Consider the following 23,642-nt stretch of genomic DNA (forward strand, 5'->3'; position numbering starts at 1 on the left):
GTTTGTGGAAAAATGTAACAACCTGTATCTCACATGTTCCGTGTTCGTAATATTTAGAACATCATGTATCTAAAGCCACTAAAAATAACTTTTATAAGTTTTTTTAGATACTAAGTTTGTTTTTACAATTATTCTAATTTCTCTATTAATTAAAATGTCAACAATAATGTAGGAAAAAAAAAACAAATTTAATTACCATTATTAAGTTTTCATAATTTAACTTCATATTTTTAGTTAATAATTAAAAAAAAATTATTAGCACAAAATAAATTACATTTAAATTTCTTTTACATTTAAATAATACATCACTATTAATTTATAATTCATTTTAGCGATAAAATTTAAATGAATAAATAATTTTTTTTGGTATTTTTATTTTCAATTTACAATACCTTTTCCTACAATCTGTTCTATTTAAATTAAATATTTTTTTATATTTCTAATAAACAAAATTAATTAACAATGAGCATAAAATTATAAATAAAGTGTTATTTCTAAGTCAATAATTTCAAGGTTAAATAATTTAATCTTATACATATATAAAATTCGACTTAAATATTATTTTTTGGTTACAGTGTCCATCATAGCCATACACTTTAAGTCCATACACTTTTGACGTTTGTATTTGTCATACATTTTTGAACATTTATTCACCTGAAAAGTAAATATATTTCAGGAACTTTTTATGATGAAAGTTAAGTCTATACTGTGTTTTATAACAAAAGGTGACAGATAAACAAGCGGCCACATGAATTCGCCGAAATGGCGAAGCGACTGCTGCCCATAGAGATTTGCAATTTCAAATGTGTTGCCTACCTTTAATCAACGGAGGAGGGGACGCACAGAAATAGAATATTTCCCCTTCCTATACGACACCTCTTCCGTCAAACCCCCATCCCCTTCCTTCATAAGAAAAGGGTGGGAAGGAAAAGAGGACTACAATTAGGTTTATGTTTAAACGTGTATATATTTTACTTATAAATGAAAAAGTTTAGATGTATGGATGGATGTTTGAAGATATCTCCGGAACAGCTCAACAGATTTTGATGAAATTTGGCACAGATGTAGAACTTGGACAGCTAGTCTAGGTACATATGTGTGTACTGACCCCAGCTTATCGCGTGAGGGTGGGGGGAGGTCACGGGGCGGAGGCGGGCTGGCGACAGTCGGGGCAGGCGGGGCGAGGGGCGCCGTGTCTCTCCACCTGCAGCGTGGCCGCCTGCACCACGAACTGATCGCGCACCACCGCCTGGCACTCGTGCAGCACACGCTCACTCTCAGATAGATCATCTATATATATAGATATAGTCTAAGAGTCACTATAAATATATTTTACTTGCTTTAGCTTACAAAAGTTATAATGAGCAAGATCACATAAAGTGGACCCCCCTTTTCCACTTGATTATTCAATTTAGGTATAAATATTTGTTCATGAAATATTTACTATGAACAGTTAATTCCCAGAACAGTTTTTAAAAATATTTACTTTTACAAAATTTTTTTTGTGAACGAAAATTGTTATGACTTTTAAAAATCAATAAATAAAGAGATATTAAAGATATTTTAATGACACTTTCAGGATTTATTGTTTAATAGTTGTACTTTGATTAAAAACTTTGAAATGTCTAAATTATTTATTGATTTTCATATTGTTAATTAACTTTTTAGTTAACAAATGAAAATATATCAATGACTTCTCCCTCGAAAAACATTTTTTTTCAATATGCATTAATCATTTAAGTAATAGAATCTGCAAATATCTTACTCGAGGTAACTAGACCATAGTCAACCACGCTGGCCTAATGCGGATTGAATTTATACATATTTTTGAATTTCTTTTCAGATATGTGTAAATTCACCAAAAGAATGAAATCACATTGGTATATGATGTTTAGTCCGGTCCAGTCAATAACTTAACAAATACGCCACAAACGCTTTGAATTTTAATTTACAATGCTAATAAGAAGCGATTGGATGTACCTTTAACATTTCATGGAAAAATGGAAAGTGCACACCCACATTAATATTATCTAACAAATAAAAAATATACCACATACATACTCTATGAAGTACATAACATTAACACATTCAATGCCACCAGTCAGTCAAAATTAAAATTAATTTAAAGATAAAAACTAACCATGGTTTTCTGATACCAAAATCTCCGTCTAAAACATACTATCTCTATTTTGTCAAAGATAAAGATAGGGACGACAATATGTTATACAGAGATTTTGATCTGAGAACATATGAAAATGAATTCCAAGCGATACAATATCAAAGAGACATTGAGAGTGTTAACACTAGCATTAAATGACATACCGATAGCGATGTGTGCGGTGAGGACGAGGTAGTGTGTGGAGAGTGCCCACACGTGTAGCGAGTGCACGTGTCGCACGCCGCGCACGCCACGCAACGCACTCACGCACTCGCGGTACCTGCCGCAACAACCGCACATTTATCCTAACCCACGTTCAAATTAACGTATCGTAACAGAATTCGATTGAAGTGACGTGTATAAATCATAACCTTTCATCCTTTTCGAAGAAAAAATAGATATAACAATATGTTTTAATACAAGTATGGACCGAAAAGGATACTTAAAGCCCGAAGGGTATAGAGTCAATTTGGAGGTTGAGATTAAATTCTAGTCCTGTTTCCAAGTATATGTAGTCTATGGACATTAATTCGCTATTTTAGCGAAATCAGATTCTCATTTGTTTTTCCCTTAGTAATTTGAACTTCCAAATAAAGGCAAAGGACTCATATCTAAAGCGATATCTGAACAGATATATTAGTCACCTGAAGTTAGCGGGCACAGCCTGCATGAGCATGGCGAGTGCGTCGCGCACCACACGCGCTGACGTCAGCAGCACCAGCACGCTGAACACAAACGTGCAGATCGGATCCACAACCTTCGCGTCCGGCTATAATGTGTATTCATTTATTTAATGCCGAAAAAAAAGACAAAAAAAGGATATTGTGTCATTAAGATCACCGCAATCTTTTGTTAACCGGATAAAAAGGAATGATATTACGAAGTATAGACCAACAAGGATATCTAACCCGGTGGGCATAAGTCAAACTAAATTATAACAGCACACTAGCGCCCCTCTGTCACCGTCAAAAAAGAATCACAAGAACCTCTTAATACGGTAGATGTCTTGTTATTTTTTGCTTTACGTCATTTTTTTTGCTAGGTTTTGCCGACCCAGATATCCTTGTTTGACTATAATAGTGGAATACGAAGTAATAATGTATAAAACACGTACAAAATTAAGTTAAACTTACATAGAACTTAATAAGTACAGAGGCAAGCAGCACGCCACAGCTCTGTATGAGGTCTCCAATCACGTGGATAAGAGCTGCACGTAGGTTAATGTTTCTGAAAGGCAAATGGTACAATCATTTGGTGTCTTTTCCTAATTTGGGGATGCAATGACGTCACTTACTTGGTCCTTGCATTAACATCAGCCTCAACAGTGGCCATATCTTTCAGACTGTAGTCGCCGTTCACAAGTCCATTATGCTTGGAGCGGCGGAACATTCTAAAGGCGATGCGCGGCCGTTGCTCCTGTGAGTGCGTGTGCGCGTGCGTGTGCCCGCACGCAGCGCCACCGTGCGAGTGGTAGTGAGCTGTGGTGGAAATTGAACTTTATAGTTGTAATAATAAAAGTTGAAATGCAGAAACCAGATCGATCTGTCTTCCATTATTTCAGCCATCACAGTTTCAGTTAAATTACAATAGTCAACAAATCTCACCTATATCAGAAGCGCATCCGTGCAACACTAGCGCCAATACGACATTGAAGGCAACACCGCATCCTGACACTATCATCATCATGTCGGGCTCGATGCTGTATTCGCCGGTGTGAATTCTTAATGCCGCCACATACACGAAGATACCGGTCAATGCCCAGATGAGAAGAACCGATGCCATCGCACCCAGCACCTCTGGTGACAAATAGTCTTTACTATCTTCACCAAGATATAGACCAGATAAAGATCAGTCTTTTAGCATGCATTTGGAACAAGGGGTAGTTTGGAAATGAACATTTAAAAAGGCGCATCAAGTACTAAATTTTTTTACTAAGGGACTTAAGGTAGGTACCGTTAAACAACAAACATCCTCATAGTTTAAGGATAACTTAAACAAATCCCACTAATCAGGTCTTGCGTAAAAAAATTCTAGAAGCATTTGTTTGGCTACACGTACCAGCTCGTCGATATCCATACGACATGGTGGCATTGGGTGGTCGGCGCGCACACCTGAACGCAAAGAGTGCGAGAGCGAAGCCCCCGCAATCGCTCAGCATGTGCGCCGCGTCCGACATCACTGATAAACTGCCTGCGAGATACCCTCCCACTAATTCGCATACCTGGTAGAACACCATTGTTATGAGAACCAAGATTTAAGGTCCTTCAAAAAAAAACGTACTTATGCCTAAAAGACTGACAACTCAATTAAGGCTTCTCTAGAGTTCTGAATATCTATGGGTGTCGGATCAATTACGTCATCCTCTGCTCTTTTTTTTTTTGTTTTGTATTAGATGGAATACGAGCAAGCGGCCACCAGGATTCGCTGAAATAGCGAAGCGACCGCTGCAAATAGACATACGCAATTGCGTTTTTAAAGTTTATTCGCTGTACTGTTAAATTACAAGGTTATTCGCCGTACTGTACTGTACAGTCATGCACAAAATACATTTACATAAATTATTTTTAATTTTATGCACAAGATAACATAAGACGGCTAAATACTTACTTGTTTTTATTTAGAATATCAAATCTACTATGGATTTGTTTTATTAATTACTAGCAGTCGCCCGCGACTCCGTTCGCGCAGTATTAAAAAAACATAAAAAGTAGCCTATGTCTTCTTCCACACTATGATCTACATCTATGCCAAATTTCACCGAAATCCGTTGAGTTATTCTGAAGATACTTTTAAACAAACATCCATCAATCCATCCATACAATCTGTCTGGGATACAAAATTTATAATAAATTATTGTAAAAAATATTTTGCTCTCATAACATTTCCCACATATTTCTACAATCATTTAGTTTATATCAATAACGCTTTGTTCTATTGCTGTATTATTTATTATAAATTGTTTAAAATAAAATGTAAACTTTAGACGCACAAGTCTGGTAACTATTGCATCATCGTAATTCCTTCCGCATTAATATGAAAAGTTATGTTCTGATATTATCTAATCAGAGCCAGCAGAGACTTCGTAAGCGACGTTTAGTTAAACCTACGTTACTCAAGGATAATGTAACTGTTTAATTGTGAAATAATTTATAAAATCGTATTAGTAGTTTTTTGTTTAATCATTACAAAAAATCTACTAGTCTTCTAGTTATTTAAAAAAACAAAAAAATGGGACCCACCTGCAAGCACTTCCTTTCGATTAAAATAATTTTTATCAAAATCGGACCACCAGGGACGGAGATTCGCGGTAACACACATAAAAAAAAAAAAAATCCGAATGACCGTACGGAAGTTACCAATCGAATAACACCTTACTCGTCAAAATTGATATTCATTTATGCTACAAGAAGATGGTCCAATGGAATTGACATACAAACATACATACACATTATAAAAAATACCCTTCTGTGTCTATTTTATAACGTTAGTGTAGATTATATAAAAAGAGTTTATATTTTCTACGTGAATGTACAGTAAATGAATCGCATAGTTGTAAGATACAGTGGATCTAGCACGAATATTTGTGACAATCGTCTTCGTATGTCGAAATGATTATGAGATTTTTGGTGTATTTTACGTATTAATACTCGATAAAATTTTTGTCGACGACGATCCGATGGCGATTGTCACATATTAGGTCCTTACATATGAAATTGGCGTTTTGTATGGGAGGAACAAAAAGTCGAATATTTTTTAGTATAATATATTTAATTAATCAAAGTATGAACCATTATTTTCTATGCACTTTTGCCATCTCATAGGTAGTTCATTGATCCCTTTACTAAAAAAACTAGTCGGACGGGAATCAATAAAATCTTTGAAGGCGATTTGGACTGCCCCATCGGAGTTGAATTTTTTCCCTTGCAAGAAGTTATCCAAATTTCGAAAAAAATGGTAATCTGTTGGAGCAAGGTCCGGGGAGTACGGAGGATGTCTTAGACTTTCCAATTGAAGCTCTTCTAATTTAGTAGCCGTCTGTTGCGCAGTGTGTGGTCTAGCGTTGTCGTGAAGCAGCAGTGGCGTGGAGCGATTGACCAGCCTAGGTTGTTTAGCCGCTAGCTATTCCATCATGGTTTGCAATTGCTGACAATAGACATTAGCCGTAATAGTCTGGCCAGATTTGAGAAAACTGTAATGAACAATACCGGCACTAGTCCACCAAACGCTTACAAGTATCTTTTTTGGGGTAATTTTCGCTTGGGGCAGGATTTGGCTGGCTGGCCAGGATCCAACCATTGCGCTGAGCGCTTCCGATTATCGTACAGAACCCATTTTTCATCACAGGTAATGATTCCGTTTAAAATACCTTCATTATTGTGCCGGTTTAGTAATGTAACGCAACAGTCGACGCGCGTTTGCCGGTTTGCTTCAGTCAATTCGTGAGGTACCCACCTTTCAAGCTTTTTAATCTTCCCAATTTGCTTCAAGTGAATTAAAACAGTTTTATCACTAACATCGCAGCCTGCAGCTAACTCGGACGTGGTTTGCGATGGATCCGCTTCCACAATAGCCTTCAACTCTTCATTATCAACTTGAGTCTCAGGCCGTCCACGGGGCTTGTTCTGCAGATCGAAATTTCCAGAACGAAAACGTTGGAACCAAAAACGAACTGTGTTTTCTTTTGTAACACGACCACCATACACATCATTCACCCTTCGAGTCGTTTCCGCAGCACTAGTGCCACGGCGGAAATCGTACTCGTAAATAATGCGATATTTTAAGTTTTCCATTTTGTAAAATGAGTGACGCAAACAGAAAAAAACAGAAGAAAAAAAACAAATGAATGACGGTCATCGAACCACAAATACATGAGTCTATAGCTGTACAAATTTGAATTTGGAATTCCTTACCAAAGAGGAGAAATTCGTGATTAAAGTGGCCAGTACGAAAAACGCCAATTTCATATGTAAGGACCTAATATATTCGTGCTAGGACTCACTGGATAAAGTTCGTTCGTGATTCATGAATTTCCAACGAAATACAAAACTGCCCGGGCGTATAAATTAAATTGACAGACTATTTCCCGTAAAGCTTTTACATATTTATGAAGGCTCATAGTTTAAAATACTATTGATTAAGACCAAAGTTTTAAATGTTTTCAATACCTATAGTAAAATAACCGAAAAGTTAACGATGATTTTTAAAATGCATTTCCACTGCCGATTACACGAATATATATAAAAACAGAATGAAAATATTCTCACTGTCGATATTAACTTATCGCAGGTTTCTGAAATCCCTGCTTAACACGTTATTTTTAACACGTTCCATGTCAATAATTTTCTGTATGTAAATCAACGTGTTAATACGAAAGCAAATCTCAACACAGGAAATATTGTAATCATGCCAGAAGTTTATCACACGCAACACATATACATATATGTATATTATCATATTTCTCACATAGTTATTACACATATACAATAAAATATAATGACGTCCGTATAATTTTATATGCATGTTGACTTTATATAAAAACTGTTAAAAAAACGAAATTAGAACATCACGTGAAGGGGATTTGTATGAAAACAATTATCTATAAATATATAGGCTATAAATCGTGGTATTTTGTGCCTATTTGATTTTTTTATGGATGATAGCGGTGATGAGGATTTGGACTAATTCGGCATTTAAATCGGAACGAAGCACAAGCTTTTATTTCCTAACCTAACCTATTTACCTATTTGTATATACTAGCTGTCGCCCTCGACGCCGTCCGCGCGTCATTAAAAAAAACTTTATAAGTAACCTATGTGTTCGTCGAAACTATGTTCTACAACCGTGCCAAATTTCATCAAGATCTGTTGAGCCGTTCTGGAGATACCTTCAAACCAACATCCATCCATTCATTAATTCATCCATCTAAATATTCGCATTTATAATATTAGTAAGATTAAGTAAGATAGTGGTCGACACTAAATGCGGCAGTAAATTTTTAATTTCTTAACCTAGTATATATCAACAAAACTAGACGCGGACAAAAAGGGAAGAAAAATACCCTCCATTACACAAAATAAACTAGAGGTCGATGTGTTCCATTGTAGAACTGAGAACAAAGGTTTTTAGAGAAATAAAATATAACCTGACAACTAAGGAGGTTTTACTGAAAACCTGACCTTATTATATAGCGTCACAGTATGGTAATCGTTACCTCCATGTGTGTCATTTTTATCTCCGAGTGCATTATAATTGAACCCCGTATATTACATAATATGTTATTTACATATACAATTATTTACATAAGGTATATTGTCACAGTCAGCAGAAAATACCGAAGGCGAACGTAATACTTGACATACATAAAAATAGCGTTATTAGAAGTTTGTCTTACCTAAGCATAAATACGTAAATAAAACATGAAAAATATAAGAATATATTAGTTCATATTAAGTAATTCGTCAGCTCATTTATGTTCCTATTCTCGAGGTTCGAGCCTACCCTAAATCAGTGACTACGCCTTAGTCAACCACGCTGAACCCGTGCGGATTGGTTGACTTCACACATCTTTAAATTTCCTATATACTATACTTCGGATACTCCTATACCTATACGGCCTGACCGATTCTCATGAAATTTTGTGAGCATATTCAGTAGGTCTGAGAATCGGCCAACATCTATTTTTTTTTTAACTGCGCGCGGACGGAGTCGCGGGCGACAGCTAGTACTACATATATACTATACTTCGGATACTATTTAGGTACACCGTTGCTATCACTGTTTTTTTTTTTTTTCAAAAAGGACTAGAGAGATGGCAACATTGGAAATTCATCGTAACACTTACCATGAACACAGCACAGAGTAATAACGCGGCAAGCAATTGTGGTACTGAACTGGGTGGTTGATTTTGCGGCTTCCAATGACAGTGGTGGTCCTCTGTTGACGTCGTCTGCACTTCGCTGTATGTCTCCTGGAAATCAGTACAACAGTTATATGAGATGGACAGTACATACTAACTTTTTATAATAAACAAAAATAAAAAAGGCAATGTAAGCTCTAGTAACCGTGATTGTATTTAGATCATCGTCAACTCATACGTCCCTGTTGAGTGGCTCAGAGCCTACCCAATTAAGAGTGACTAGATCAGTCATGTATTTAGATCAGTTATCTCTAAATCAGATTCCCATACAGTTTTTCTCGTAGACTCTTTTAAAAACTTCATTGCTTTAGGTTAACGCTCAGCTGCTTCATTTTTTCTTCAACGTGATCATCATCAGATCACTATACGTCCCTACCGAGGGGCTCAGAGCCTACACTAAGTCAGAGGTGACTTAGTCATAGTCAACGCTAGCCCAATGCGGATTGACTTAACACATATTGAATTTCTTCGCAGATGTGCAAGTTGCAATACAATATTTTCCTTCATCGTAAGAACGTCGGATAAATGTACATATGTAAACCGAAAAATACATCGGTACATGGCGGAATTCGAATCCAAGACCTACAGATTACAAGTCAACTGCTTAACCATTGAGTCACCGACGCTCAGTTTCTTTAACTCGGGAACTTTTAATCCCTGCCATTGTACACCCTATCTATATAAAAAAAAAAAAATGGGACCCATCTGCAAGCACTTCCTTTCGATTAAAATATTTTTTATCAAAATCGGACCACCAGGGGCGGAGTTTCGCGGTAACACACATAAAAAAAAATACAGTCGAATTGATAACCTCCTTCTTTTTGAAAAGTCGGCTAAAAATCACAGAGGGTCCACAATTGGGAGCACTCTAAATACGTTTTTACTATTATTTCAATCACGTGTATCGTATAACATTGGTTCGTTTTGCATCACCTTGTATAATTTTCAATCATCTCTGATTAATGTATAGTTCACGGTAAAGCGACCGCGTTAGCCTTTAGCTACGGATAACATTAATATGCATGAGGATAATCACCACCATACAAAGCCATCATGTTATACTTATAATGTACTTAATACATATTGTCATACCATTCATACCCTTTGAAAGAAAAGGGACAACTATATGTATCACAAGTGTCACTGCAGTGGAATTCAACTGTTGAATTTCACAAATAGCAAAGAGATTCAAAGTTATAGAGCGGACATTTAAATTATTTCCATACCAAAAACTTCAAAAATCAAACTAGATTTATTACCTAGTGATAATAAATCTTTGACCAAAAGATTTAAAACAAAAGATAGGGAAGACAACTTTATTTCGTATCCATTCTTTTGGTTCATTTTATGAGCAGTTAAAGAACTTAATAGAACACTTTGTTCTAGAGTTGAAGTCAAAGTTTCATATTAATTCTGTTACAAAATAGCATATTGAAGCAAGAATATTATTTGACGCCCATAGTCATCGAGGTCAAATAGTAAAAAAAAAAGAAACAAAAAATACAGTTGAATTGATAACCTGCTTCTTTTTGAAGTCGGTTAAAAACTACGAGCTATTACGTCAAAAAATTTACGATAATATGATATTTATTACTAACTAGCTTTTACCCGCGACTCCGTCCGCGCGGAATAAAAAATAGTAAACGGGGAAAAACTTATCCTATGTCCGTTTCCTGGTTCTAAGCTACCTGCCCACCAATTTTCAGTCAAATCGATTCAGCCGTTCTTGAGTTATATATAGTGTAACTAACACGACTTTCTTTTATATATACAGATAGATATATTTCCTTTGTCTTTAGTCTAGACTCTATAGATGGATGTAGGTTTACTGAAGGAAGGTCTGTTCATACGACTCATTCCTTTTGTACTAACTACATAAAGATCGATCTACGACCCACCAAGGCCATACGTCTTCAAACTTAACCAAATCTAATCCACCAAACAAAAGAATATATAGTCTGGAAGAACACATAGGATACTAATTTAGTTTTTTATAATTCCGCGCGTACGGTGTCACGGGCGACAGCTAGTATTAAAATAATATCAAAAGCAGCTTCTATTACATCAAATAATTTCGCAATTTTAACAGATAATGCGTATCTATTGATTATTTACACATGAATCTATTTCCGAAGAAGCCTTCAAAGTCCACGTGTTTGTTTGTTTGGGTGAGTTTGTGTGGCTTCGGAGCGAGGTAATGTCATGGCCTTGCTACTGGCCAGAAGAAAATCTCTATGACGTCTATGGTACAAACACAAAACATTCGTACATACCTGAGTTTTATACGTAAATACGTGAAATACGGATATAATGACGAAATTAGCTTTAAATAGTTTTTTATTTCGTAACTCTTATATTAATACTTATCAGAAATTGAAATTTAAAAAGTAAACTGCTCAGTTTTGACGTTAAGAATATATTTAAGTTTATTTTAATACTAGCTGTCGCCCGCAAATCCGTCCGCGGGTATTTAAAAAAAACTTAATAAGTAGCCTATGTGGTCTTCCAGACTATGTTCTACATCTGTGCCAAATTTCAGCGAGATCCTTTGAGCTGTTCCAGAGATACCTTCAAACAAACATCCATCCATCCATCCAAACATGCGTTTATAATATTAGTAAGATATTTAGTAGCGCTCTTAATTTTCTTTATATAGAAGTAGATGACAATTTAGAAATCAAATTCAAAATGACTGTTCAAATAGTGCGCCTAGCAAATTGCAATAGCATTAATTTCGTTCATCCCATCTATGCAATAAAACTAGATAAACTGCGCCTATCGTTCCTAAAATAGACAAATCCTTTTGTCCTAGCGCACCGTGTCAATGACCGCAACAATAATATCTACAGAGTTATAAATCACTCAGACCTGGCATTGAAGGTTGAGAGATAAAAATATACATTAAAGACGTGCTTGGCATTCGACCCAAACATTTTATTACGTTCTACGTTCCTCAGCCCGAAGGTTATAATAGGGCTAATATGCAAGACCAGTACAAAGTTAATTTGAAAATTTTTATACGTCATTGAATTGAATTTTAAATAAAAAAAACGAACATTGCAAAACGCAATTAAAACGTGCTACTATCTCTATCTAATATATAAAATTCTCGTGTCACAGTTTTCGTTTCCATACTCCTCCGAAACGGCTTGACCGATTCTCATGAAATTTTGTGAGCATATTCAGTAGGTCTGAGAATCGGCCAACATCTATTTTTCATTTTTTTTTTAAATGCGCGCGGACGGAGTCGCGGGCGACAGCTAGTTTTTTATAAGAGAAAGAAAGGGATGATTATACAAATGTTACAACAATAGAACCACACACTTAGAAAAGCACTATCGGAAATATCTTAACGTAGTTGGTCTTCAAGAATAGCTATTGTGTGAGATACGGGAAGTGGAATTGATCAACGATAACAAGCATTCTCAAGTCGCTTCTAATCGATTCATAAGCTATAGTTAGTCATATTTTTTGTGTGTTATTTTTACCGATATTCAAGTACAAAAACCAACCTAATTTTTTGTATTAACACCTTTTCAGATAGAACCTTCTTGAAAAATGTTAATAATGATAGTTGTTTAAAAAAGTTACTTAGAAACAGCTATTGAAACTAGGTCTTATGTATCAAATTCAACCAACTTATATACGGCTTTAAATGTTGTTATACAATTGTTACGACAGTGTAATCTCGCATCAGTTTAAAGAAACATTTTTTTATGAAGAAACGTCTTTCGAACAAAGGAATACATTACGGTCCGTATTCGTTTCATTTTCTCCCGCAAGCTCGGTCCTTTCAATTTACAAAGATAAGATCCCAGACGGGTCCATTTGTAAGCTTTTACGAATAGACTTTCGGCTTAAATATTTTTTTTTTTATAAAGATACAAAATGTTTTTCACAACAATTCTATCTTTCTGCATTCTATCTTCTATCTTACTAATATTATAAATGCGAATATTTGGATGGATGGATGATTTTTTGACTAGCTGTCGCCCGCGACTCCGTGCGCGCGAAATTAAAAAAACCTATTAAGTAACCTATGTATTCTTCCAGACTATGTTCTATTTATATCTGTGCCAAAATTCATCAAGATTCCTTAAGCGGTTCCGGAGATACCTTCAAGCAAACATCCATCTATCCATCCATCTAAACATTCGTATTTATAATCTTAGTAAGATAAATTATAAGGTATCATACCAAAGTGTCGATCTTCAAGTCTTTAATACGATAAAGTCGCTTAAATCTTTCGTAAAATATTAATCCTACTAACACTGTATTTAACTTTGTTAAGTTAATCGGATAATTTATAATTCATACCAAAATATTATGAATACAAATAAAAGACATGTCTAGACGTAGACTGACCTTTAACCTAACAATATACCTCTTTGTTTGAAATAGGATCGAAATTAAATTACCTATATATTATATGAGTATTATATAGCGTAAAATAATAGTTATATACCTTGATGTTAAGGGTTTAGGTAATACGGTATATGACTGAACTAAAACTAAAACTGTCAATACTTGTTTACAGGTTTATTTACTTGTTCATATTTATTTGTATCTAGCAGTCGCCCGCGATTCTGTCCGCAAGGAATTTGAAAAGAAAACTTAATAGCATATGTGTTCTTCCAGACTATATTCTACGTCCCTGCCAAATTTCATCAAGATCCGTGAAACCGTTTCGGAAATACCTTCTAATAAACACGCATCTAAACCAAGGATTCCCAAACTATTTTGGACAAGTGATCCCTTTTCCAAAATGACAGACCCTACTTTTAAAATCAATTATTAACGACCACTTTAGAAATCCCTGATCTAAACATTCGCATCTATATATATAAAAGAAAGTCGTGTTAGTTACACTATTTATAACTCAAGAACGGCTGAATCGATTTGACTGAAAATTGGTGGGCAGGTAGCTTAGAACCAGGAAACGGACATAAGATAATTTTTACCCCGTTTTCTATGTTTTATTCCGCGCGGACGGAGTCGCGGGTAAAAGCTAGTTTATAATATTAGTAAGAATTAAGATTAGATATTTGTTTACGTAAACGTGATTAGATATTAATAAAATTAAATTATAACTCACTTCTAATGGTATCATCTTGAAGCACAAAAGTATTGTATAACATGCAACAACCAACTACACTGCTAGTCAAACTGGATTGTAAAACTTCGTTAGATAAAGCCGGCTATTCACGTACCATACACGGTTACTATACTTAAGGGAACATTACTTATATGTTTTTGTAAAGTTGAAATTAATCTTACTAATATTATAAATGCGAAAGTTTAGATGGATGGATGTTTGAAAGTATCTCCAGAACGGCACAACGGAACGTGATGAAATGTGGCACAGATGTAGAACATAGTTTGGGATAACACATAAATTACTTATTACGTTTTTTTTCAACTACGCGGAGACAGAGTTGCAGGCGTCAGCTAGTTTAAAATATAAATAGGAGAATGATAAATTCCATTCAATTAAAGTTACAAAAAAAATCCTGATCAATTGAATATTTGCAACTACTTGACATGACATTGTCTTTTGGACATGATCATCAACAAATACAGGATGTACCATTACGTCAATTCTACTTTTCATCTCTGAAAACATCTATGTTATACAAGGTGTTTCAACTGTGGAAATTCAGCGATATTTTAAAGATGTTTAAAGTTTCATCGATAACATTGTAAAGCTGTTGTCAAGATCGCTCTCGTGGTCGCTGACAACTCGTTAGCCGCTCTTCAAAGCCGTTCAGCTTGGGAATGAATAATTTCTGTGTCAAGACCCTTCTTGTATATCAAGATGATGATGTTGGTATAAAATTCATAGCGACACAATTTTATTAGGGTTTTAAGTTAATCCAATTTCCCTTTTAGAAAGATACTAGCTATCGCCCGCTACTCCGTCCGGGCTTAATTAAAAAAAATACGTAAAAAGTGTAAAAAACGAATAAAACGAATGTGTTCTTTCAGACTATGTTCTACAACTGTGCCAAATTTCATAAAGATCCGTTGGACCGTTCCGGGGATACCTTAAAACAAACATCCATACATCCATCCATTCATATAAACATTCGCATACATAATATTAGTAAGATTTTAACTAATCCAACAAAGGGTGTATAATCTTCCACTCACACTATTACACAGTACTAAAATAGTTAGAAATTAGTACTAGTTCTATTACCGGTGTTGGGCTTTATGTATTTCTGGGTCTACACCATCTATTAGATTATATATAACTACAGTCAAAATCTGTTATAACGACATCGAAGGGACTACTCATATTGAGTCGTAAAAACCGATAGTTGTACCAACCGGTGACAGGTATTAATAGGAAAGATATGTATATAACATTCAGCCAGGACCTTTGATTTTGGTCAATTTAACCGGTATGTTGTTCTAAACGATGTCGCCATAAAGGGTTTTGACTGTATATACATATTTATACAAGCCCCTATTTTATTCCACGTGTGACTTATAAAATGTCATAGTAAACAAACAATATTTTTACAATAATTAAAAATGTTTACGTTATATTGAATCCATTAAAATATTTGCGATTATAATTTTACTCAGAATAATTTGCGAGAATCTACGGGCGTGGATGGCGACCTTTATGTATAAAACATAAAGTCGGGTACATGGAGATATTATGTAAATGAAACTTCGCAAGACTTGTCCTACCCTCGCAATATATGTTAAATCTATGCCAGTTTAAGATTATATGAATCTTGACGTTTGAAGTCCTAGATTTCTAACGATTTTTTACAGTGGAAGACAACATCCGTTGCACGAATGGACCGGCTCGACCGGTGCAACAGCACAACACAGATGACAGGTGTAAAGTTAAAAAAATTCCGCGTGTGGTGTGTTGAATGTACATGCTATATACTCACGAGACTTATCCATAAGTAGAGTGTTGCCAGTCTCTCTAATACAAGAATAAAACTATAAACCCTCGACACTGGCCCAATCCGCTGAGGGAGAGCCATAATCAAGAAACTGAACTGAACTGTACATGCCTGAGGTGTTTTTATAAGGGAGGGGGAGTAGATTTGATGGAGGAGGGGACGCATAGGGAAAGAAAATATTCCCTTTCTGTGCGTCTTCTCCTTCGTCGTTTCAAGGTAGGGAAAACATCTGTAATTGTGGACATCTCTGCACGCGGGCACTTTGCTATTTCGGCGAATTCAGGTGGCCACAGGTTTGCCAATATAATGTATGCAAAAAAGGTACGATAACACGAAATCTTCTAATTGTCTCCTTTTTTATTCTTGCAGTACGGTATTAATCAATTTCTACTACTTTGTCTGTCTATCTTTTACTGTCAAGCCTATTCCGTATATGATATTACGTAACTACGCTGAATTCTAAAAAAAACCTTTTTCAATGTTCCTTTTTATGAGAAAATTATATCTAACTAGCTGTCGCCCGCGACTCCGTCCGCGCGCGTAAAAAAAAAATTTAATAGGGCTATGAAAAATAGATGTTGGCCGATTCTCAGACCTACTGAATATGCTTACAAAATTTCATGAGAATCGGTCAAGCCGTTTCGGAGGAGTTCAAGTTCGAACCCCGTGACACGAGAATTTTAAATATTAGATGTAAAGTATTTTCATACAAAATGTTAAAAGTTTTTATCTCGCCTCCACTGATAAAGCCTTTCCGCAACAGTAAGCGTGCTCGTTTTTACGACATTCAATATTTATGTTTTATTTCAATGTAAAACTGTTGTGTAGAAATCTATGACATATTAAAATAATCTGCAAATAGAAAAGCTGGAGGGCGATGACAACGGCCAGAGGCTTCGTTGCTTAGGCCACCCAGGCCTTATGGGAGAGGATCGTGGAGTCAAAAAGGCTTATCTCGGAATACCGATTGACCGTCGATCCATCGGCCAGGCTAAAAGCGATCAGGCGGCGTTGTTGATCTCTGGTGTCGGAGGCCAAGACTCACTTTAGGTCTCTGCGCCAGCGCATTAGATACACTTCATAAGGTTAGGTAGGAACTGATTTAAGATATGACGACTAATAAAGATGTATGGATGTATTTATTTATATTGTAAAGACATTACACAGCGAATGGTAATTAATAAAATGTACTTTAATAATATTATACAAAATAAACTGTAGTACTTAATCTATGTTATTTTTTTTACGTGAATAACAATTTTTAAATAAATAAAATCCATTCAATACATTAAAAACTATTTTAATTTTTCCATATGAAAGTTTCATTTCGTACTTTAAAATAAAAAAAAAAGTTCAAAAGATTAAATACCGTAATCTATTAGTGCTAAGGTTTAAATTACAACATAACTGATATTTAAGTTGTGGAGGTTATTTTCCACTTTGAAAATAATTTGCATTTCAAGCATCAAAGTACTCAGCCGAATGTTTCATTCTTTGCTAAGAGTTCAGTACTTCAGTTGGACCTTTTATAAAATGTTTCAAGTTACTCGTTTAAATACTGCATTTATCGTGGGTTTCCGAAACTAAAATCCCAGTTTAAAATACATTGCTATATCTGTTTTGTCAATTTTGAAAGGAAAATATGAAATGGCAATATACTCTATACAGAGATTTTAATCTCAGAAACCAACGGTTAGTACTGCACATTTATTTTAAACTAATACTACAAAGAAAGGCTTTAGGCAACTGAAATTAGTGACCATCGGTACCTATTAACAGCGGGTCTTTTTTATACTAGCAGATTTTTGTTAGTTTAATTCCATTTTTTGTACTACACTAAGTTCTAGACTTGTACTAAGATATGGTTTACGACAATAGTCAAATGGCGGGATTGAACCCTTAACCATATGATCTGGATCCCGTACCTTTAACCATTGAGCTATTGGAGTTATCAATTACCACTGTTGATAGCTTAACACATGTGATCGTTGCTTCTATGGAACGCATTTTTTTACGATTTTTGACAAAAGAACTGATATGAAAATCACTAAATTTAACCACGTAAAATGAAATGCCTGGATAGATGAAATTCTGATACAAAATGCTCATACAACAAAGGGAAATGCACAAATATTTGCCCCAAATGAGAATCGATCCGCCACTACGGCGTCAGTCTGTCTGCCAACTTGGGACGCAGTTACATTCTGGACCATTTACCGTCTTGTAGATAAAAATACGAATAACTATATGCTTATATAGAGCGTCGGTCGCTCAGAGGTTAAACACTTGATTTGCAATCTGCAGGTCATGGGTTCTAATCCCGCCATATACCAATGTGTTTTTAGATTTTCGATTTACATATGTACATTTATCCGACGTTCTTACTGTGAAGGAAAACATCGTGATGCAACCTGCACATATCTGTGAAGAAATTCAATGATATATGTGAAATCAACAAACCCGCACTTGACTAGCGTAGGTCATAACCTAGTCAGTGGGGACGTATAGTGAGCTGATGATGACACGCTTATATACCATATAAGGAGTTATTCATGAATACACTAGACTTTCGGTGGCAGACGACAGAAGTATATAAGTTTTAATAAGCTACATGAGTCCTGTTGTAACTTTGTATAAGTCTTAGCCTTAGTCTAGACTCAAGTAGATAATAAACTCTAAACTAAGCATTTATTTGTCATACATGTTAACAATATTATATCTGTTGTAATACGATACGAAAGTTCTCATCTCTCTCGCATATACCAGTAAAATCGGATCAATAAAACCAATAAGGTTTCGCTATCTCTTTTCCTTCTCTTATAAATTTACGAAACAAAAGATACAAATCAATTCCACCAATAGCACTGCAAAGAGAATGCGGGTTCGTTGTTTGTGCACTGATGCGTACATGTCTTATATAAGCGACACACGTTAGGTTTTGCATTACGGTTTTAACATGCATAAATATAGAAAATCTTACGTGTGTTACAAAAACATATAATTGTTTAAACTTTCGTGAGATATAACAATAAATTATTTAAGAACGGCAGAACCATCGGAAATATGGACCCCCGGAGGGTTCGAAACTAGTCGGTGCCGTAACATGAGTTAAGCCGTTCTTAAATAAATAACATATAATTATGAATTTTGAAGTTCGCTTATGCCTGCAAGAATAAAACAGTCATACAAAACCTAACGTGTGTGGTCTATATTACATCGCAAGTTACGATAATTGACGGCTATAGTTCCTTAGTAGGCGTTAGTGCTACCAGAGCCCTGGACGAGATTTCTACGACACCCCCTTTTTTACCATGCCTTAAGGGGTTTAACAGGGTAACGTGAGGCTGTGTAATTCGCAGACTTGTAACGCCCCTTTCTATCGCCATGGGCGGTCGCCTAAGCGTACCCTACCCTAACGCTAGTACTAGTATTAGATGGATAGTTAGGGTGCGACTACATTGAAGATTTTTTATTTTGTGTGTAGTCGTGTTACACCGAACGAGCGGGCCCATTTGTAAAAAAGATATTGCTGGCTCTACCACTGTTAAAAAGAATTTAGGAAGCTAACCAATTTAAAGTAGGCAACGCATCTGCGATTGCAGAATGAGCAGCGATCACTTCCCTATTTAGGCGAATTCAGATGGCCGCACATTAGCCACCTTATAATATAAAAAAATAGAAAAATCTTACATAATCATCACAAATATTCAAGATACAGTACATATACATTGTAAAATATGTACATAAAGATATAACGTCGCAATTTAGTCAAGTACATATTTGTTATATTATAAACAAATATAAAATATATCTAGAATGTACGTCAATGTTAACGCCGCTATTATTGACATATTACACTGGCACTAGCACCTGTATAAAAAAATTGTCATCTCTATCATTTACAATTAAAATTAATGAGATAACAATATGTATACTAACATGTGTTTAGACAATGGAAACTCAGAGAAGAGACAATATATCATACTAATGATATATCTTTAAACAGTATATCTATATTGACAAATGATTTATTATGATATAAATTTATATATATATATATATAATATTAGGTCCTTACATATGAAATTGGCGTTTTGTATGGGACGAACAAAAAGTCGAATATTTTTTAATGTAATATATTTAATTAATCAAAGTATGAACCATTATTTTCCATGCACTTTTGCCATCTCATATGTAGTTCATTGATCCCTTTACTAAAAAAACCAGTCGGACGGGAATCAATAAAATCTTTGAAGGCGATTTGGACTGCCCCATCGGAGTTGAATTTTTTCCCTTGCAAGAAGTTATCCAAATTTCGAAAAAAATGGTAATCTGTTGGAGCAAGGTCCGGGGAGTTCGGAGGATGTCTTAGACTTTCCAATTGAAGCTCTTCTAATTTAGTAGCCGTCTGTTGCGCAGTGTGTGGTCTAGCGTTGTCGTGAAGCAGCAGTGGCGTGGAGCGATTGACCAGCCTAGGTTGTTTAGCCGCTAGCTTTTCCATCATGGTTTGCAATTGCTGACAATAGACATCAGCCGTAATAGTCTAGCCAGATTCGAGAAAACTGTAATGAACAATACCGGCACTAGTCCACCAAACGCTTACAAGTAACTTTTTTGGGGTTAATTTTCGCTTGGCAGGATTTGGCTGGCTGGCCAGGATCCAACCATTGCGCTGAGCGCTTCCGATTATCGTAAAGAACCCATTTTTCATCACAGGTAATGATTCAGTTTAAAATACCTTCATTATTGTGCCGGTTTAGTAATGTAACGCAACAGTCGACGCGCGTTTGCCGGTTTGCTTCAGTCAATTCGTGAGGTACCCACCTTTCAAGCTTTTTAATCTTCCCAATTAGCTTCAAGTGAATTAAAACAGTCTTATCACTAACATCGCAGCCTGCAGCTAACTCGGACGTGGTTTGCGATTGATCCGCTTCCACAATAGCCTTCAACTCTTCATTATCAACTTGAGTCTCAGGCCGTCCACGGGGCTTGTTCTGCAGATCGAAATTTCCAGAACGAAAACGTTGGAACCAAAAACGAACTGTGTTTTCTTTTGCAACACGACCGCCATACACATCATTCACCCTTCGAGTCGTTTCCGCAGCACTAGTGCCACGGCGGAACTCGTACTCGTAAATAATGCGATATTTTAAGTTTTCCATTTTGTAAAATGAGTGACGTAAACAGAAAAAAACAGAAGAAAAAAAACAAATGAATGTCGGTCATCGAACCACAAATACATGAGTCTATAGCTGTACAAATTTGAATTTGGAATTCCTTACCAAAGAGGAGAAATTCGTGATTAAAGTGGCCAGTACTAAAAACGCCAATTTCATATGTAAGGACCTATTAATAGTTTGTTCTTTAATATATTTGTAACTGGCTGGCTCCATCTGCACGGAATTAATAAAAAAAGAAGATAATTAGTCTATGTGTTCTTCCAGACTATGATCTACATCTGTGACAAATTACATAGAGATCTCTTGAGTTGTTCCATACATACCTTCAAACAAACATACATCCAAACATATGCATTTATAACATTAGTAAGATAGTAAAATAAGAAGTAAGATTTCACAATTTACTTGACACAAGTTTTTGCTTGACTGACATGGCAATAATGTTTTTTATTATGTCTATATTAATATTAGCATTTGAGTGTGACTTCCACCATACAGATTTAAAAAAAAATAGTCAATATAGCCAATATCACCCGGGGATAGTGTAGCTTCCTAACAGTGAAATAATTTTTCAAATAAGGTAAATAATTTTGGTGTCAATTCAATACAAACTAACTTTTACTTCAGTATTAAAGAAAACAAACTTTTAAGTCAACAAATAAAACCTTTTTAAAAGACAGATATAGATATTTTTTTAATTTCCTGGCCTTATCCCACTTACGTGGGGTCAGCACACAAGGTTTGAACCTTAAAGTTTTGGCTAAGTTTTTACAGCCTGTCGCCAACACTACTTGGCTTGGATTTTTTAAAAATTTAATATAACATAATAGATAAATAATTCTAAATTAATTCTAAAAATACACCAAAAATAAAAATTAGTACTACACCTAAAATGTAAAATATTATTTTATAAGACAATTCAAAATACTGATATACCCTGTATTTTCATCACCAAAATACTTGTACAAAAACATCATCATTCTTTATTAAGAGATAGTGGGAGAGACAACAATAAAAAAAAGTATAATAATGTTTTTTTAACAGTGGAAATTCAGACTTAGTAACTTGAAACTTTCACCAATAATCTTATCAAATGTAATTATTTTATATGTGCATAACTAATTAGGCGTTAATAATTATAATTTTCTGATAACCCATACTTAAGTCGATTGGAATCCTTGTTACTTAATAAATAAGTAGTTTGTAAGTATATAGCCAAGAGGCCTCAATGGAAATCTAAAGCAAAGTTATTTTTTATGGAAACTTTTTATAGACCAGATTACAAAAAATTAAAAGTAACTAAAAATATATATTTTCTGCTAGTGACCTAAGTAGAATTTGAATAAAAAATAATAATTGTGTTGTTTAATGTTAATCGATTTTATTATATTTTTCGAAATAATTAAACTTTCAATTTTACAAAAAAGCTATCAGTGACCAAATTTAAATTTAAATATGATTTAAATTTTGGACAAAAATGAGGCTTTATAATATTTAGTTATCTAATCGAAAACGATGTTATTATCTCAGGAGATTTAAATGTGTTACAATATTTATCAATGACTACTTTGTTCAAGTGTAACTATTTGCTTCTTAGTGTTAAATATTCATGACACGTTTTAAAATGAATGAATACTAATTTAAAATATACACACAAAGTTAACAGTCATATAATTGTATAAAATACAAATAAATATTTCACGAGCGAAAATAGTTCGTCTCGAAATAAATTTTTACTTACTTCTGACAGTAACGGGGCTCTATCTAAATGTTCTGTAGATGCAAATGCAGATTCAAAATATGAGCCTCGACTTCTAGAATCATACCGAGTCCCTTCATCTTCCCACATCCTCGCTTCTGGTTCATCAGACATTCTGCCGCTTTGGTATCGCAAAAAATACTATGTCTCTATTTATTGTTTTAACACATTTCCGAATAATAATATCCCGAGATAATTTACACAAGCAAACACCACAAATCACTAAAGAATTAAAAATGGAAATAATTCATCACGAATTTCTGTTTTTAATTCACAATTTCGCAACAAAAACACGACATCATCACACAAGACCTAACAATAAATAAAAATTTTGCACAGTGAAGTTGAAGAAGTCAAAGCAAAGATTTGTCAAAAAGAATCGTTCTAAAATGAGTGTTTACTTTTTTCCTTCACTGTCTTTCGAATTATTTTATTAATTGACTCATAAAAAGACTTCATAACATAAGACTTTTTAAGGTGTTTAAATCTGAAATGCTATTCAATTAAAATTAATTTTTATAAAAACCCAAGTAACTGCAAGTAACGTCTACTGCCAGAACGCATCATAAATATTTTAGAACGAAAAAGCCACTGCCTCGGCAAACCATTTGTTACGCACTTCAGATTCTAGCGCAAAATTTAGCGGGATCTTGAAATTTTATTCGTATTTCTCACTTTTTTCTTCCCTATGTTAAATTGTAAC

General features: G+C 34.9%; 1 protein-coding gene across 1 annotated transcript; it reads right to left on the minus strand.

Annotated features, from left to right (window-relative positions):
* Positions 1-558: 558 nt before the first annotated feature.
* LOC106717386 (zinc transporter 2) lies at positions 559-23,250 on the minus strand. The gene is made up of 10 exons (XM_045684543.1): positions 22,922-23,250; positions 9,000-9,125; positions 4,217-4,379; positions 3,763-3,954; positions 3,453-3,636; positions 3,292-3,385; positions 2,803-2,927; positions 2,323-2,438; positions 1,109-1,290; positions 559-654 (listed from the first exon to the last, which is right to left on the minus strand). The coding sequence occupies exons 1-9, from the start codon at positions 23,051-23,053 to the stop codon at positions 1,139-1,141; spliced, it is 1,284 nt and encodes a 427-aa protein (XP_045540499.1). The 5' UTR covers positions 23,054-23,250; the 3' UTR covers positions 559-654; positions 1,109-1,138.
* Between the last annotated feature and the right edge of the window lie 392 nt (positions 23,251-23,642).

This window comes from Papilio machaon, chromosome 26 (genome assembly GCF_912999745.1).
Source record: "Papilio machaon chromosome 26, ilPapMach1.1, whole genome shotgun sequence".
In the NCBI taxonomy this organism is placed as follows: Eukaryota; Metazoa; Arthropoda; class Insecta; order Lepidoptera; family Papilionidae; genus Papilio; species Papilio machaon.